Source organism: Centroberyx gerrardi, chromosome 12 (assembly GCF_048128805.1).
Source record: "Centroberyx gerrardi isolate f3 chromosome 12, fCenGer3.hap1.cur.20231027, whole genome shotgun sequence".
NCBI lineage: Eukaryota > Metazoa > Chordata > Actinopteri > Beryciformes > Berycidae > Centroberyx > Centroberyx gerrardi.
Genome location: NC_136008.1, coordinates 25,164,730 through 25,184,659, shown reverse-complemented (window position 1 = coordinate 25,184,659; position 19,930 = coordinate 25,164,730). Strand labels below are relative to the sequence as shown.

The 19,930-nt window shown below is 45.2% G+C and overlaps 1 protein-coding gene across 1 annotated transcript in view; it reads right to left on the bottom strand.

Moving 5' to 3' along the window:
- LOC139931834 (RNA-binding motif, single-stranded-interacting protein 3-like) overlaps positions 1 to 19,930 on the bottom strand; it is a 116,871-nt gene that overhangs the window by 87,683 nt on the left and 9,258 nt on the right. The window contains exon 2 of the mRNA XM_071925444.2: positions 403 to 596. Coding sequence (XP_071781545.1) covers positions 403 to 596 — 194 coding nt within the window. The remainder of the gene's footprint in view (positions 1 to 402; positions 597 to 19,930) is intronic.

The window sequence follows — 19,930 nt, the reverse complement described above, 5'->3', positions numbered from 1 at the left end:
GGCTTTGCGTGTGTGTCCATGTGAGTGAGTGTGTAGAGGATCCGGTGCAGAAGGGAGCGGATGGGTTAGGCCCAGCTGGGTTGTGTTTTTTCCTCTGAGGAAGCACAGAGGAGGAACACAGAGGTCAAGAGCAAACTTTTGATACTCATTATATGAGTCAATACAGTTCAGCCAGCTGCTGTCACACACGCAAACTAATTACCACAAGCTGAACTGAACTGGGCTAAAGTGAACTGAACTCAGCTGGACTGAACTGGACTGAGCAATGCTGTTCAACTCTGCTGTGTGAAAAGGCTTAAACAATATAGACAGCTTCATCCTAGAAATAAGTACGTAAGTTTGGATATGTTTATGATCCCATTTACGAATAGAATAGAATGAATAGAATAGAATAGAACTCACGGTTGGCAGAGTTTGATGAGGTCCTGGTCGGTGGTGGCGGGCGGCAGGCCTCTGATGTACAGGTTGGTCTTACTGAGCTGCTCCATCAGCCCACCTCCATGACCCCCTCCTCCTCCTCCTCCTCCTCCACCTCCTCCTCCTGTGGTGCTGGGGCTGGGAGGAGCCATGGGCGGAGGGGGAGGAGCATAGGACTGCTGAGCAGGAGAAAGAGAGAGAGAGAGAGAGGTCACTTAAGGATAGGAAACAGTTCATTTAATAGAGGCACGATTGGGTTACTGGGCTTAACAAGACTGCATATGTGTAAATAGTAGAGCGAGTTTAACTACAGGCATTTGTATCAATAACAGGAGGGGGCTGTACTGCAGTTTAGCAATACGCTATTCTATGTATTATATATCCACACTGCCCAAATATCTGTGATCACAGGTCATTTAGTCTAGAATTGAGATTTTTTTTTTTTGTTAAAACAAGTGAAAAAATATGTTTCTGATGCAACTTTCAATGACAATGAGTGAAATTGTCTCACTCCTTTGTCAGGGTTTTTCACTTGCTTTACCAAGATTCTACGACACAATACTGGAATAAGTGACTTGTTAAGATGGACATTTTTTTTTTGCAGTGCAGGGATTAATGAGTGTTTGGAATTGATGGCTTCAATGTGCACACCCACCCCTGCCTGCCTGCCTGCCTGCTGCCCGCTGCCTCAGGCAAGCTATTAGAAGGTTAAGTTTGGAGGAAGTAAACAAGCCAGTTGGGCTGGCATGGCAACCGTGTTCAAAGACACTTGGTCTGCTGCCTTGATGTTTGGAGGAAAACAGCAACACTGGTCCGACTAAGAGCTCTGGTCTCAGCATCAGTCCCGCAGTTGGGAACTGGATGGAACAAGTTCAAGAACCCGCTGCAGTCTGAGACGATCACAGGCCACTTCCCGTGTGCGCTGTTATGATGTGTGAGAGAGACGGAAAAGTGGACAGAAGAGAGAGAAAGAGAGAGACAAGAGAGAGACGAAGAGTGTGATGTCTGTGCTTGGATGTGTATTGGGGCGGGGGGTGGGGGTGGGGGGTGCAAGCTGACGAGCGGGTCAACGAGTGAGGTGGATGCACGGCGAGTGTGTGTGCACGTGTTTATGCATGTGCTAGTGAGCATGTGGGCGCTTGTGTGTGAGCCAGTGTTTGCGATAATGACAGGTTGTCACCACACAGCAATGTGCAGCCTCAGCTAGCTCTGATATTAATCTATTACCTGTACTTCCGTCAGCTGGCACACAATTACTGACACACACACACAAGCATACACACAGCTCAGAGAGACAGTGCTGACAGGATTGAACATACGTAGACCAAGAGGAGAGGGTGCCTGTGGAGCTGTGTCATTTACAGGCCACTGAGCCTTATACTAACAGTAGTGAATGAGCCTATACACTTCCACAAAAACATGACGAAGCACAGAGTAGAGAGGGGAAAACTATAGCCTACAGGGTACTAGTTCATTTTAACGGCTGTGACAAATACTACTATATATCACTTGTGTCCTCTAAAACCCTTACATTTACAATTTTGTCTTTTTTCCAGCATTTCCCCCTATACTCATACAGAAAATATATTATGACTCCGGGCCCAAGGTAAGCTACTGACAATGCATTGTGAAATAATGTCAAAAATGCATGCACATCAATAAGACAGGCAATAGGCTTTTCTCCATATCTAAGATGCATAATACAGATTGCAATTATTATGTGTCAATATCATGGATGTAGAAAGTGACAATAAAAGGCTAAACTCTCATATCCTGAAACCCTGACTCTTATCAAAGATTGACTAGACAACAAACACTGAGCAAAGCATCAAACTCCCAGCGGCTCCAGTGGAGCTGCTCAGTGTCCAGCAGTGTATGACTTGTACCGACAAGTATGTGTTTGTGCCTGTGATTATGGACCTCACTGCTTCAACCAAATTAACAACTAAGCAAATTAACAACACAAGGTTTCAATTCTGGTTCTTTTGGACTTAAGCGCAGCATTTGACACCATCGGCCACAATACTGTCATAGATTGTTTCGAGACCTGGGTTGGTCTCTCTGAATGTGTCCTAAATTGGTTCGGAACTTACATTACAGGAAGAACATTTTTCATCTGTCTTGGAGATCATGTATCAGAGAAACATGATCTAACTTCTGGTGTTGCACAAGGAAGCTGTCTTGGTACCCTGCTTTTCTCACTATACATGCTTCCATTAGGTGATATCATCAGAGAACATAATGTCAATGTACATAGCTACGCTGATGATACACAACTATACATTTCTGTAGAGACAAATCATGTATCAAATGGATTCTGTGTTTGATGCAAAGTGTCAAATCCTAGTAAAAACCCCCAAGAGCCTAGAAGCTCTAGAAACCATGCTTCATATGAAATAAAAAAATATCATTGAAATAAAAGCTAAACATGCTTAAGATAAGATACCTCGCACACATATACGCACATGCAGACACATCGCAAACGCCCACACAGTAAGGCACATGCACTGTACACACACACACACACACACAAACACAAACACACACTGGCAGCATCCATTCAAAAGCAGCCAGCCAACCTTATCTATCTACAGTACATTCATTTCATTCCACCAAGATCTGGAGCAGAGGGGAGCCCTCCTCCACACACACACATTCAAGTATGCACAAATGTACAAAAAAAATCTCCTCCCTCTCACTCGCACATAAACACACACACACACACACACACCTGATCAAAGGCCTTGCCCAGGGAACCTCTTTCAGCCAATTTGTGCAGCTGTCAGGGTCGGGCCGATAGTGAGCTGTGTATGTAATGTGTCAGAGACTGTGATAGGGAAAGCCTTTGAAACGTCAAAATCTCTCTCTCTCTCTCTCTCCGTGGCAACCTCGCTTTCTCCCCTATTCTCTCGCTCTCTCCCTCAGTGTCTTATTCTCCACCACCATCACTCACACCATCTCCCTCCCTCCCTCTCCCTCACCCCCTCCCTTTTAAGGATTACCGTGCAGTCGGAGTGTGTGGATTGAAGGCTGCCTCTCAGCTGGTATTGTTGACACACTTAGTACACTGGAGCAACTCTCACAGTGGGGAGAAAGGCTCAGAGGCAGCAGCACAAACTGTCACACAAAGCAAACACAGTCGCCAGGTTTTCCTAGATTTCATGCGCAGCTGAGCCCTGCAAACAGCAACACAGTGAGAAACATTGCAGCACTGCCTCGTGTGTGACAATGCTGCGGCTGCCCGATAAGCATGTCATTTGACTGGATCAGGCATGATAATAGTGCACATAGGCAATTTGAATACATTGGAAAAAGTATGTGATTTATGTGTGACTTACCCTTTTTAGAGGCTGTTATATGTATAAAACTCATTTTTGCAATATACTATAATGCGACTGACATAGCGTCATTTGACTTAGACACAAAGGTCCATGTTGTTGGTCATGTTTTGCTGTTGTGTGGACACTTAACTCCTTTGTATATCTATGTGTATAACCCTGTCTTTCCTCTTATCTTGTGAGATGCCTTGTCAAGCAATGACTGCTTGGTTTGATCGCATTCTGCTTTACTTTTACAATCCATCCATCACTCAGTCCCGTCCTGTGAACTCTCCCCCTCCTCCTCCCCCCCCTCCTCCTCCTCCTCCGTCCATTGTCAGGCTTTATTAGAGGCAAGGTTAGTACACATTATCTCCATGAGAAACACGCACACACACACACACACACCCACGCACCAAAGTCTATAGATAGCCCTCTTTTCCCTAAAGAGTTCTCTACTTGCCAAACAATTAGTAGCTCCTGGAAAGCCCTGAAAATGGGTTTCAAATAACCCCCCCCCCCCCCCCCCCTTCACACACACACACAACAAACAAACAAATACACACACACTCTCCCCTACCCACCTCTACCCCCGCTCCAGTGTCCCAGTGAAAGTACACTGACCTCGCTAAGGTCAGGTTTCCCCTGCTATTTTCAGCAAACACAATTTACCCTGCATGCCGTGTGTGTGTGTGTGTGTGTGTGTGTTGGTCAGTGTTTCTGCTGTATCTGTGCGTATGTGATGATGCGTTGAGCAAGACAGAGATAGAGACAGAAAAAGAGGGAGAGAGAGACAGGGGGAAAAGCGAGAGGCAGAGAAACAGAGAGAGGAAGAGATTAACAGTCAACAATGAGTCCATTCATCCGCTGCCATCGCTCTATTCTATACATTTAACAAGGCTCGTTTCCGACAATGTGCTCCTCCCTGTGCCTTTAATAAGCTATTATACATCCTCTCTCACTGCTATAGGGGTGTATGCACACACACACACACACACACACACACATACACACACTCATGCAGTCTTTTCCAGGGATCAAAGTTAGCAGGATCCAGTCTGTGTCCACCATAGATGGAGGGATGGAAAGACTGGCTGAGTGGGTGGTATGGAAGGACAGAAAAAGGGGGGAAAGGAAGGAAAGAAGTTGCAGAGAGTCCCAGAGAGGGGTGAACGTTAGGTGAAAAGTACGAAGGAATGGATAAAGAGAGGAGGGGAAAAGGACAGAGAGAGAGAGAGAGAGAGAGAGGGCGACATGGTGTGTGGTGAAGCGATAGAGGGCGAAGAGGCATGAGTGGGAAAGGATGGGAAAGAGAGAGGAGAGGGGAGAGAGGAGGAAAAAAGATGGGGGGGATGGATGAGCGGGGAGTGGGAGAGAGGGTTGTTCCGGCCTCTTCTGATGCTTCCTGAAACGCAGAGGAAAGAATGCAGGCTATTTTTGGGTCCAGCACTGAGATTCTCTCCCTCTCTCGCTCTCTCTCTCTGTCCCTGTCTCTAAACACAGCAGCGGAAGGGTTTAAGGAAGAGCTTATGAATACATTGGAATGGAAACATAGCTCCCAGTATACCGTCCTCGTTTGGAGATTACACAACCAGCTAAATTAAGCTCATAGCCTGGACTATTGCTTCTGTCGGATGAACAAATCATCTCTTCAGGAATTAAAAGAAAAAATAACTGGATTGTCCAACTGGCAGACCATGTCAGTGCCTTGTGTGACTGGCATGGGTCTCATGGTCAACATACAGAAATGAAATATTTATGCTTAGGAAAGATAAACGGCAAAATTGAGTTGTGAGGAGCGAGCAGCGATAGTATAAAGTGTTCAGTGAAGCCTGTTTTATAAATAGCCTTCTTGGAGACAAGCCTAATGATATCCAATACAAGATGCTTACAGGTTTCCAAGCGTCAAGTGGAGGAATGTGGAGGCTCGAGGTATACCCTGCAGTAAATGGCTTGTCATGCCCGTGGGTTATTGAATTCATTCATTTGAAAGTCCGGTTCCATGAAACGCTCCTCAATTCCAGGAAAAGGAGTCGCACCTCATTCACCGATAATCGAGTTCTTAAGAGTTAAGGCAGTCATGCATCAGGGCGTCTGCATGTTTCATCAGGTTAAATGTAGAGCTTTTTAAGGCCGTTTTTTCATGCCAGTTAAAATGAAATATAAGACCAAATTTGCTACTGAAATTAATGTGAAAATGAATACTACTGTGTCAGCCGATCAGAATGAAGGTCTATGCGACTGGTGTGACTGATTTCTCACAGGAAAAAACGCAATATTTTAAATATGCAAAATATTATATCTAACTGTATCCACAACCTATTAAGGCCTTGAATATAATCGAAGACTTTGTAAGACTTTTTCAGGACTTGCCTGTACTTGGGCAGCTTTTTGAGGCAATGATTGTTTTGTTTTTTGGCAAGAACTGCTGGTAAAGGTAAAATTGCTCATCTACATGTTGTCAAAAATGTTTTCCATGTAGCACTGCCTTACATAACAGACTCATTTCCTGTCACTAGTGAGTTATTCCCAAAGTGAGGTCTCTCTTTCCCGTAACTAAACCAGTGGTGCGATAAAGCCACTTACTGTCACACCGATGTCATTCTGCTTTCTTAAGCTTTCCGCCTGTTCATCTGTCTGCCATTACATCTCATGAACTTCTACTCTCATTTTCTCTCCTATCTCTCTTTTTGTTTTTTTTACATGTTTATGTTTCACCTCCCCCCTAATTTCCTCTACTCTACTCTCCCAACCCCGCAACCCACCCACCCATTCCGCTACTCTCTCTCTCCGTCTCCTCCAGAAGAACAGGTCGTCCAGGTCGTTTCCCCAGAGGAACGCCGTGTTCCAGCGGTTGTACCTCTCTATCGCTCTCGTTAACATCAACAACAACAGCGTCAACAACACTTGGGCTGTCATAAACAAGCCGCGCAAACATCCCGGGAGGACATCCAGCTCGGGGGCTCGGTGCTGACCGACCTGGCGGAAGATAAGGAGATGATGGAGAGAGGGACTGCTGCGAGTCTCCGAACTCTCGGCGAATTCCTCTTTGCTGTGTTTTTCGAGAGGGACGGGGGGGGGGGGGTGTCCAAATTTCAAAATAAGAGTGATATGCAGAACAAACAAACCCAACAATCCCAATGGATAGCTTTGTATGATGCACCACTGTGACTTTGTATATTAGGATTTCCATATTTGGTCTGTGCTAGAGGCAGCAGTGCTTACATAGTAGGGTGAATGGTGGACTTTGACATGGAGTTTCTGAGACGTTGAAAGTGGATTTTAACGACAAAATCAAACATTTGAATGTCTATTTTTCACATGTGCTGTATATGTTCTGTATATGGAGGAAGCCATTGCATTAGAACCTGGTCTTCAACCAGCTGCTTTTTGCTGCACAGTATGTGGTCAAGATTTCCTCCAAGGTTCGCGTTTGAACTGAAGATGCAAGTACATGCAAATGAATTGCAGCGATATCTCGAGGCTGTTTGGCCTAGTATGTCCATACAGTATATAGATATATATATATATAGTGTTCTACTCACTAGGTCTGCTAATGCACATATCACACTGGACCTACATGTACTATGCACAAGACGGCTTGGATTCAAGTCCTTGCTCAAGCCATTTTCTCGCACATCTGCTCTCTTTTCTGTCTGCAACACTCGCCGTAACGAACAAAACTAACTCCGCTAAAACTACTGACCTTCTACCCTCCTTTTAAACACTCACCCTGAGTGACATCCAACAAAATCATTCCACTACATTATTCTTCAAAACCCACCCCAGTGATTTTTCTTCTACCTCTCTGAGTAAAGTCTAAAAGAATCATACGCTACATTCTTCCCTCTTAATTGCATGACCTCTAGCGTGCAAGTTACGGAAAGAGAGGAAAAAAAAAAAAAACATGAATATTGAAGAGAAGCTTTGCACGAAGCTCTTTTATTATGGATATTTATGCAAATGACACATTAGTTTATTCAAGAAAGTGCCCCTCTCTCTCTCTCTCCTCCTCCTCCTCTCCCTGCCCCCCTGGTCAGTGTTTGAACCCCTGCAGTATGCATGATGAGTGGCAGATTGGTATTATATAGTCACGCCTAAGAGGGAAAAGTACAGTAAAGGTTTCCATTGTTCCTCAGTAACTCCTCTCAAAGTTTATAATGAAGCAGTGTTAAATATTGCAGAGTTCTGGCAGCAAGAGCTCCTGTTCTTTATTTGCTACTGCTAATGAACTCTGGATAAATCCATATTATGTGTACTGTATATTCCCACCTACCGCTTATTATCCACTGGCGCTCATATCCCTCTTTATCCTCTCATCTTATCTTCTCCTCCTTGCATGTTAATAATCTTCTCGTCCTCCCCTTCCCTTCCCATATCCCTCTCCTCCCTCCGCTCCCGTCAAACTTCATGCCTTTTCTCCTCTTCTCTACTGTTCTTTCCTCTCCAACTTTCTCCTCCTCTCCTCCCTACATCCCCATGCCCCCGCATTTATCCGCTCCTCTTCTCCTGGTCCATCATCTCTTCCCCTCTCCTCTCCTCTCTTCATACTCACACTCCTCCTGTCAGCCGCCCTCCTCTCCTCTCCTCCGCACCTCCCAGGAGATTAAAATATGAGGAAACAATCACGCGCTGCCTCATTAGCATATGAACGGGGGGCCGACAGGCAACCGCATACATGACAACGGAGCCCTGGAAATCCACCGCGGAGTGTTTTTTTAATCCCAGGAATGACTTTATACCGTATTTTGTTGAATGAGACAGAACAATCCTTTTCCAATCCTTTCAGGCAGTCAAATTACCATCAGAATAGATGGCATAAGAATAAGACAGAATGCTTATATAGTGTCAGGTCAAAGAATGGAGACTATAGGATAAGTGTGCAGACAGAATAATGTTTCTCCACGGCAACAATGGGGAACTGGGAAGATGGGAGTTGGTGTGTGTGTGTGTGTGTGTGTGTTTGTGTGTTGGGGGAGTCTACCCTCATTAGCTATAAATTGAAATGTCGCTATAGGCGTTGCAACATAATGGGCCATGACATACAGTTTATTATGTAGGAATACAAGGCAGCAGAAATCATGGTAGTTGTAGCTTATAACACACAGCTAAGCATTTGGTGTACAATCATCGTCGCTAACAACAATATCAGGTGTTTGTGAACTGATTTTGTGTTGGCAATCTGTTCTGTTGCAAGCTCAGGAGGTTGGCTGCCAATCTCCATATAATATTACCTCATATTCAGATTCTGAATAGTGAGGTAAATGCATCACTTGGCATGGTCTAGCAAGCTTTATTCCCACGGCGGCCATTTTGAAGTTGTCACTACCCGGAAGATAACTGAGGACTTCAGATAGACCTAACACTTATAAAATTAGCTAGCAAACTCGGGAACCACAACAACAGTGACTGCTTGAATTTAGCAGGCAGGTTAGCTAACATACTAGCTAGTTAGCTACTAGCTAGCTACCTACAGTAGGCGAGATTCCAGTAGCTAGCTATAGCCTATAGAGGAACAAATACAAGCTAATTTTAAATGTGAACCTCTATTCCTCCGGATTCTTATTATCCATTTGTTTCTAATACGATTTTCAGTTGGGAATCTGTAAATGATAAATGTTTGTCTGATTCCCAACGTTTGTATGATGTGCATCTTGGTACACAACACTAGGCCATAGCTGCTGTCAAGGAAATTCAAAATGCCCACAGTGGAATATTCTTTTCTGTTCTATTCTATTTTATTCTCAATAATCTGTGTATATGGCAGTAATATGCAAACATTTTATCAACTCTGTGATAGTTTTTCTCTCTGGAATAAGCATTTCCTAAGCTATGTGGACACTAATGACGGACCAGAACAGCAGCATGTTGTAGTCTGAGTCCTACACCAAGCCTACATTTCCTGAGTTTGTGTCCCAAGCTGATTTGAGACCTCCTGTTTAAGGTCATCCCACTGAGCTAATATAGTTAATGGAATGTGAAATTGTATGACAGTGCAGTAGGTACCTGTACATAGATTATATAAGTCCCATCACCCTGTATAAGTACTGCAGGCTTTTCCAATAATTCCACTTGGGAGGTAAGCAATGGTGCAGGAACTGTGTGTGTGACTTCTACAGTACCTCTATATACTGTTTTTTTTTTTTAGTAATAAGGTTTAATAAGCATCTCTCCTTCAGATTGACCAGGTCTGTTTTATCTGCTCCTCATTTTCTTTCAGGGTCACTGACCGTTCATTATTATTAGGCTACTCTCCTCCGCTCCTTCATTCTGTCCCTCATTCCTCTCCTTTCCTGCTCTAATTAAATTCCTACATCAAAACTGAGAACAGAAAATATACAGGGAGAGAGAGGAGGGAGAGGTAGAAAGAGAGAGAGAGAGAGAAAGAGGGAAGGGCGAGGGAGGGAGGGAGGGAGGGAGGAAGAGATCAGAGTGTAAGAACATATTGAGCGAAATCCAAGCCTGCTGATTGAGATCGGATGATGACCTGAGGGTATCTAGAGGGAAAATCCATAAAAGGGCATCGGAACAAAGGTAGAACTCAGTCAAATCGTTATTTTTTTTTTTCATTTCTGAGGTGGAAGATTAGACGGAAACATGTGAGAAATATGCGGCAGAGAGAAATACAAATTACTGCGAGCGAGACCAAAGAGGGAAAGCAAACTCACACCGGACACAGGAGATAGAAGGCAGATCTAATCATTTTACAAGACATTTATTAAAAAATGCACGTACACCGTTGATGCTTTACTGTGGAAATAAAACTCACAACCTGCTTTATGTGTTATGCACTTTGTCCCAACAGTACAAATATGTTAATACAGGTAACTGCCAAAACAAGACCAAATATAAAATTTCATTTGGTGGACTTAGATGGACCATCAGACCTGCATAGTGGAAGTCTATTGGAGGGATGAAATACCGTTTTCCACGGGAAATTCCATTTGCTGGAATTGTGAATGGCAGCACGAAAGCAACCCCTGTGTTAAATACATCTAGGTTTCTAAACCATTTCAACTCCAGCTCCTCTTTTGTCCCTGTGAGAGATGGTACACGGCAGTTCACATTTATAATTCATAATCCAGTATGGAGCCATTCATCAAATCATAAAGGGACATGCTTCACCCATTTAAAAAAAAAAAAAAAAGAAGCCGAACAGCGAAAGCAGCAGTCGATGTATTCACCGATCATAACCCAGACACTCTGCGCGCTCGGATTGATTTAACGGCCTGATCAAATTACCTGGAAAAGGTTAAAAGTATCTATTACCAGCTAACATGCTTTTGTTATTGAATACAGAGAGGAGGAGGGAATGCAGCCGCACAGAGTAACAATCAAGCCTAACTGTATCCTGGAGGCATAAATATACCAAAGTATTCAGTGGGAAAAACACATCTTGGAAGAGAAATATCACAGCGAGCAGAAGCAAGGTAGAGACAAGCAGCGGAGTAAACAGAAAGAAAGAAATGTTTTGTTGAAGGCGCGCCGCTGATAGAACTTACTCCTGTATCTTTGTCACACCTTCACTTTGGCCTTGGGAGAAAATGAGAGTTCAGGTTCTGAACAGTGTGTTTTGGGGAAACTCAAAGCATTCAGACTCCAGAAAAGAAGAAAAAAAAAAAGTCAAAAAATCCTTCCTCAATCTTTTAGAGGTTCTACAAGGACAGATGAGACGGAGTGGTAGGCAGTGAACGGGAAGGGGACGCGAATTACCCCCCCCCCCAAAAAAAAAGAAAAGAGAGGGAAGAGAACAAGCGAGGAAAGGAGGCTTGAAGCGAGTCGAGGAAGAAGAGAGGACAAGAGAATAGAAGAGGAGGGGAGAGCAAAGGAGAGGAAGGGAAGGCCACCAGAGAGGTCACTTCTGCTGTTAATAATTTATCCTTTAAAACCAGTCTGAGGCTTTAATTGGTGCTGTGGCTTAATCCTGGAACACACACACACACATACACACACGCACAGCTCACACACACGCGCGCGCACACACACCTCGGGGAGCCTCTTAGCAGCTGTGCTCCAGCTAAATTGGCTACAGTGTAGCAGCGGCAGCACCAAGTTCCCTCCAGGTAGAACACAGGCAGCCAGCACAGCACTAGCAGCGCCTGCCAGCTCCCTCTCATGAATCTGGGCGTGACACTCGCGCCGCTCAGACTCCATCTATCTCACGCTCGCTGTCACGCCTTCAAAAGGAATCGTACGCCAAATCAGAACTACACGACGTTAGCCCCCTTGAACGCTTGTTAGCTAGATAAACGCTCGGGCTCACGTCGGCGGTAATCTGCATTGAGCCGGGGGAAGACGTCGGCGCCGGAGTTGCACGACTTGGATTACTCCGTTTGATGATTCAAGGTTTGACTTGAATGCGGCGCTGAGGAAAAGTGACTTGGACTGAATTTGCGTTGTCAGGACTTAAGACGTCACTATACAGTTTGAATTGCGAGGAAATGACATGAATGAAGAGTGAATCATTACTGTCATGTGAAAACCTCATAACCATTGGACCTTTAATTACACGGTCCCTTTATGTGCATTCAAAACCTTTTTGATGGTTGCAAAAATTGCATCGGCGTCAACGGGAAAATGACTCGGTTCCTCTCCGTCCCTGAGAGATTGACTTTAAGTGGCAAAATTTTCCCTTGCAGCAGTTTTCGTTTTCAGATCCCTAACAATCGTGTCGTGTGCGCAGCAACTGTTTATCAAATGAGATCAGTGTAAGCACAATTTATTTCCCCGCTCCTCGGACAAAGACGAGTGTGTACATGCCCAAACTGCCTAAATTGGGTGTTGTAAAGCGACCAGAAGTCAGCAGTTTCCATCCAGGGTTTTCTCTGCCTATAAGCATATAAGCTGCCCCTTGTAGTAAGGTGCTGGCACGCCAAGCATACAGTAAAAAAAACATTCAAAAGGACTGTTGAAGCGGTGCTCAGTCTGACTAAAGTTAATAGCGATTGGCAAAAAAAAGGTTCGGGATGGCGACTTGATCCCTGCAATCATCTTTATTGGTCTATGCGTTTCCAAGCAAGCTCCGTCGTTATCCATATTAACTCAAGCAACCCCACTTTTGAAGGAAAACATAACCCCCAATAAATGTCATGCAGAATACTTTGCATTCATCAATCCCTTCCCACATTGTCTTCTTTAAGCACCGGGCAGCTGAAGGAGTTATGGCAGCCTTATGTTGGAGGCTGAAGGTTGATGAGCGCTTATACCATCCTATCCTTACTCCACATCAGCTCTGCTGGAGAGATAAGCACCTCAGCCTTCACCTGATCCAAGTGGAAACCCTGCGATCCGGATTATATCTCCTCATATCCCGGGCTTCTACATACAATGTGCCTGATCAACATTTTGCCAGATGATGTCGTTACTGCTCCTCCTCAAAACAAAGCGAGGGTGGAAAATATCTATCATCTTACTGTATAATACAGTTCTGTATGGCAATAACTTCATCCAGTGGCATCTGGACTAGACTTGGAATATTAACACTTGTAACATCTGTCATCGCAAAACATAAACACTCCTCTGGCGAGTTTCTACTTCATAAATGTGGTTTAATGGCTCATTTTTAGCATTTCTGTATTTGTGGGGGTGCTGTATTTGTTTTGGCGCTGCCATTCTGTTCTCCACCCCATCCCACTATTTTTGCATACTGTAAGAGCTGAAAAAACACAAACCCGCATCAGCATATCCTCTGTTTCCTTAGAAACACATGAAAATTTCCCATCACTTCTCTTAAATAATCCTGCAGGCGAGAACTTTGCTCCCCTTTACGCTCGGTCACGTCTTAACTGCTTTACACTGAGCTCGCACACAGGCGAGGACAACCAACAGCGTATGTGTCAAATATGCAACACTCCGTTAGCATAACGATTTTATTGGCTGTCACCTGCGCCACCGCTCAGAATAAAGCATCGCTAATCTGACTCCGTCACGGCAGTCGCTGCCACTTTAAAGCCGTGAATCAGCTCTAATTAACATAACATTAATTAATCCGAGATGTTGCGTGACGGCGTGCGGTTATCGTGTTTTTTCTCAAATGACAACGCCACCCCCCGTCCCCCGATGTGTCGGCTCACAATGTGGCGAAAGTGTATCATTGAGAATTACATTTCCACCTTGAGAATTAGATTCCCGGAGTGAGATAAAAACTAGTCCGAGAGTTGCCGCAGTCCAAAAACTCCCAGACAGCGAGGTTATCAGCCAGACCCCGGCACCATGAGAATACATAGTGTCTCCCAAATCCTATTGTAGCATGAAATGTCACAGCACATTAGCTACAAGAGGGATTACCCTTCCTTGAAAGTAAAAGAGGGAGGGAGGGAGCCATCGAGGGGAGATAGGGAGGGAGAGAGGGAGGAGAGGGAAAGAGAGAGAGACAGCTAAACACAGAGAGAAGCCTGTGGGAATGTGTATGTGAAAATGTGCTGGTGCATACAGGTAAAGTGTGGGGTGAATATAAACTAGTTCATGCTCTGTAATTGTATTGGTATGTCCTTGCAGCCTATTCCCCCCCCCATCCCCACCCCATCCCCACCCCCCCCAACCCATACTCACTTTTCCTTTCCTCTTCCCATCCCTCCCTCTCTTTCTCTCCCTCTCCTCCCTTCCCCTCCTTTGTGCCATTGGCCACGATAATCTCACGATCTTGATTTGGCTATGCTGATGAATTATGCACACACGCTCTCGCACGCACACACACACACACGCACACACACAAGCGTAGAGCTTATCTGTGGCTGGGAAGTTGAGCTAGGTTGGCAGACTGAGACCAACAGCTTGTGGCTGCGCTTTGGAGGAAAGGAAGGGAGACTGTCTCTGTTGCTTTGTCTCCGTCTTTCTCTCCACTCTTCTCGCCTCCATTTCCCTTCTGTCTGTGTTTGTCACTCCTTCTGTGACTACCTGTCTGTGATTGTCTGTCTGTCGTCTGTCTGTATTAACACCTGTGTTGAAGTCTGTCCTTAAGTCTCATCTGTCTGACACAATGTCTTACCGGATTCCGTCTTTCTCTAATTTTTCATTCACGTTTTTAGATTTTAGGCGACTTACAGCGACTGCAACAGTAGAATAAGCTTCAATTCCTAGATCGAGAAATTTCCAAGCAACCGACAATAAGCAGCGCAAGATCGAGCTTGCCTCGGCGCCCCGGCAATATCGCCGTGACCCTACAATGATCATGTAAGAAGACAAGTAAAAGGGGTATTTGCCGAAAGCAATTAGAGTGAGTACTGTAGAGAGGACATGATCCAGTGGGGAGGAGGTGACATGAGGCACTTGAAAAGATGAGTTTCCAGCTCTCCAGAGAAGACGGGGAGCGACTCCGCCGCTCCGACTTGAGTGGGAAGGGCATTCCACCAATCGGGGGAGTCGGGAGAGATCTTTGATCCAAACAATTCCCATCTCATAAGCCCGTTTTATAAGCTGCTCATATTTTTTCGCCTGGCCCCCTTTTTCTTCTGCCTCCCCGCCTCATCTGTGCCTTTTCTCTTTCCCTCTCTCTTTGAATCTCTGTTCTCTCTCACTCCGCTTCTCTCCCTCCGTGTCCTCGCTCTCCCTCTCCGCTGTTGTGTGCGTGAACTTTTTTGACCCCGGCATCCTCTGTGGATGTATAATCCACTCGACACGTCCTCTAGACTGTAACCCACACCTCCTGGGTCTGCTCCACTTTTAGAGTCTTTGTGCTTTTGAGCTCGAGCGGGGGGGAGATCACAGTGGAAGTTCACAGAACGCCCGTAATGTTCTGCGTACTCTCTCTCTCTCTCTCTTCTCCTTCTCTCCCTAGCATGTATGCGGCCCGTGTCCACTGCAGTGTTTCTCTGTGAAAGTAGCACAGCGGGAGTCGACAGAGCATCCATTATGGTGTTATCAGCTGTGTGTTCCTCTGCCTCCTCCTCTCTCTCTCTCTCTCTCTCTCTCTGACTCCACCCTCCGTGTACCGACTGCATCTCCTACAAACAAGACTTGTTTCTGGACTCGTCCGTGACAGCCAGTGCCCCGGAACAAGACATGTCCACTGCAGGAATACATCGCCTTCAATAATAGCTCTTGGATCAACTTAGTGCCGTGCAATGAGAAGACTGGTTGCAGTTTCACCTGTCAAAGCTGCAGTTTCATGATGCAAAGCTAAAGCGTCCCATCCACTACACATACAGTGTGGTAGTTTAGTAATAAATACTAAACAAGCAGAGGTGAAACTGCTACCAAATCCTCTTGTCACACAAAGGTAATTCTTTCCCAGTTACACCAAGAAATCCCAAACATCTATTCATCTACGGAAGCCCAAAAGTGACATTCACTCATTGTGCGTCTTGAATGCAGGTGAGTGTCCCGCGCTACGGGCGGAGCGTCCCCCGTGCCATCGATTCCTCCGTGCGAGGCAGAGAGGAGCGAGCGAGCCCTCTGCTGAGAGGATAATACCAGGGTTGGTATTGGTAACAGTGCCACGCTTAGTATTTTCCATCACAGCGGTGCACTGGATGCTCCTGTGCGCCGTGCTCAAAGCATTCGCCGCATCTCATCTGACATTTGCCGTGTGTGCGCGCGTGTGTGTGAATACATTCATGTCATTACGCATGCACACACACATTCATATCTCACCGTTCGTTCTGTTGTTTGTGTGTGTTTAAGGTATCAAAGTCTAATAGATAAAGTAGTGTACATTTAGGGAGCAAATAAATGTGTAAAGCAGTGAAAGTGTGTGTAATAAATAACCTACATGTATGTATGTATCTAAGTAACTAGATCTGCTCTACACATTTAGAAAAATGACTCTTGTTCAGGTTGAAAAAAAATGTGATGGTATCTGGCATGTGAAAAGCAGAAAACATCACACACTTTCCTGTTTATACTCGGAACAGGAAACAGTCAGTGGTTACTCTTGGTAGCCACTGATAAATTTGGACTAGTATTTCACTGAAATATTTTTCTACTATGTGGCAAGTGCCTTGTGAAGTTCAAAAATGTTTGGTCATTGACCTCCAATGAAACAAAGATGATTCTGGCACACAGGATGCTTTTGGCCAATGATGAATTTGTTAACATTTTAAAAAAGGGGGATAGCGGAGAAGTCAAAATGAGTTGTCATATATTGTTTGATGAAGGAGTGCCAACCCATTGCATATCACCTCAAAGCACTGAAAATACATAATTTGTGGGAGGAGAAAAAAAAAAAAAAATAGCAACAGTAAACCACAAGAAATGAAGAACGTATTACAGAATGAGATGGTGTTACCACCGAGATGCTTTGGGTAATCCAGTGTGGCCCGGCCAAGTTAAACAGCGCTGGAATGAGCCAGTCATCCTGAGTCATAGGTCAACCCAAAAACAGCACAAATGACAGCTGGAAGCCTAGGAAATACCCACAGCCAGGAACACGCCGGGCCCACTGCCACTGTCCTCTTAATGCAATTAGATTATTATTTCTTTCAATAACAACCAGGCTTATTAGGGAAAGACTTACAGATGGCATCCACAATCACACATATACACACACTAACTATGCCTATACTTGCAAATGCACACATGCAAGTATGCGATGTGTACAAGGCATAGACAAGCATGTGTATGCAAAGAAGAACCCCCTCCTCCACATACATGCATGCATATTAGCACACACACACACACACACACACACACACACACATACCGCCTCTCAGGGTCTTAATCATTCATACAGGGGGTTAGGTCAATGAAATATGCAGAGTGTGCTGCTGCGCCACATGTAGCCTGCAAAGTTCTCCGTCTCATTCTGAGCTCCGATGCTTCAGCAGGAGGGGCAGTATGGTGGTCAAGCTATGAACACTACTAAACACCGGCTAAAAAAACCCCCAAAAAAGTCAACTTGTGCTCCTTCCACAGGGAGGGATAAGAGTAAATAGAGTAGTAAAAGTGTCTCACCTTATGAACTATTAAGGGAGCAGTGGCTGGAGGTTAACTCTGGCTCTTGCCTTGCTTAAATAAGTCTCCAGGCGATCGGCGATTACCTGCTGAAGGTAAAACTCCCAAATTTAGTAGCTGTGGTCAAAATGTGACAGCACATGGCTTCCTAGTAGGAAGTGTTTCAGTTCAAAGATGCATCGACAGCACTTTAAATCCAGGTTTGTCAGGAATAGAGGCCTAATGATTGTGAAGCTAACACGATGGTGAAGCGCAATACATGTTCAATATTCGAAAAAGCAAGAGGGCGCTTGACTTGTCATCTCTCACAAGCGACGCTACCGCTTTCGAAGCCGCTATATTGTCTGTTCGCGTTAAATCAAGCGCACCTCGAGCGGTTCAAATATTTAAAACCGTTTTCCGAATGTTATTTTTACCCCTCGTCTTGTCAGTCTCCTCCGCGCGGAGAGGCTAACGCGGAAAGACAGTTGTGCAAATGACTTAGCCAATGAACTATTATAGTTGGAGACTGCCTTGCCTTTAAGCGGCGGGGTGTCTGGGTGGGGGAGCGCAGAATATGCAGTAACTCAGCCTCCCACTGACAGACTGCAAGGTTATAAGTATATTGAAAGACAAAAAAAGAAAACTGCTGCAATGTCCGCCGTTTATTTCCCATCTTCTGCACTGAGAAATATGCATCTGGGAAACACAGTAGAGTAGAAAGCCCATATATAATTGAGACTTCTACAATGGGAACATACAGTATGCACAGTGCTGTATGTACTGAGATGTCAGTACAGTGATCAGTGCTGTTATAGTTGTCACAGTGGTTGTGGTGGCGCTGCTAATTCTGTTGCATTACAGTATTGCTGCAGTGTCAGCAGCACTGAAACCGCATCCAACACTGAAGATAGATGCACACACCAGCACAGGCTCGCATGCACCTACACTTTCCAATGTCTTCATGTCGTCACACAAGTACTTTCTCTCTCTCTCTCTCTCTCTCTCTCTCACACACACACACACACACACACACACTGAGTACAGAGTGTGCTGAAAAGGCCAGGCAGTACAGCAGGCCTCAGTAGTGTGTGCCAGCCTAATCTAGTCAGGCCTTTTATCCCTCTCCTCCCTCCACTTCCACTTAAATCAACACTTCACTGAGAGCTACAAAGCTAGTTTGCACCCCGACGCACACACACACACGTACGCACACACACACACACACACACACACACTTCCCCTCCATTGTTAGTCTCTGTTTATCTCTCACTTTGGCTCTCTCTCCTCATCTCGCTCTCTCAGACACAAGAAAAAACCCGCATCGCACACACGCACACTCTTGTACACACACTCTCTCACAAACATGAACACGCACACGCCAAAACATACTTGCACACGCAAGCATACAAACACACACATACTCGCACACGCACACACACACAACTTTGACAAAGGCGGGTAGTCTCTGAGGAGAGCCTGCAGTCTGGATGAATAGAAGTAGCTTAACAATCTGTGTCCAGTGAACCGAGTTCGCCATTGACCAGGGAAAGGATGGCAGTGCTGTGCGAGTTGGTGCCCCAGTAAAGTAGTTGTGTACTAGGAGTGAAGGGTGACTCTGCAGTGGTGGCCATTATAGAGGTCTGCCTGAACTCCTTATATGCTGAATTAGTAGTGCAGGATTTCCCAAGCAATTCTTGATGATGTTCACAAATTCTGGAGAATTCTGTGTTACACTATCTTGAGAAAATCGCTGGGATGTCAGTAGATAACATTTGCTAAACATACACACGAGAAAAAAAAAAACATGATCACACACACACACACACACACACACACACAAACATAAAGGTCCCCCACAGACATTCGACCTCTTTAAAGGTCCTGCAGAGGAAATATAAACAGCTTACTTTCAAGTGTCATTAGCGACCATTCACTTTGGACATGCTCCCTGCATTCAGCACCGGCCTGTTTGGACTGCCTCAACACGCACACACACACACACACGCACAGCACACATACACAGCACACACACAGAGTTATGCACACAGCTCTGATAAAAGCATGAGAGCTCAGTAAAGTAATTTGACTGGGGCCCAACAAAAGGAGTGTTTTCACAGGATAATCCCAGGCTGGGACTGCAGGGGTTCTGTGTGCGCGTGTGTGTGTGTGCGCGCGCGTGTGTGTGTGTGCAAGCACCCTGGAGAGCGACTGGCTGTATGCTTGTGTGTATGTACGTGTGTGTGTGTGCAGGATCAAGCCGAGCGGGGAGGGTTTTATTCAGGATTTCATTAGCAGGGAATAGGAGATGTTTGGCCTGGCTAGCC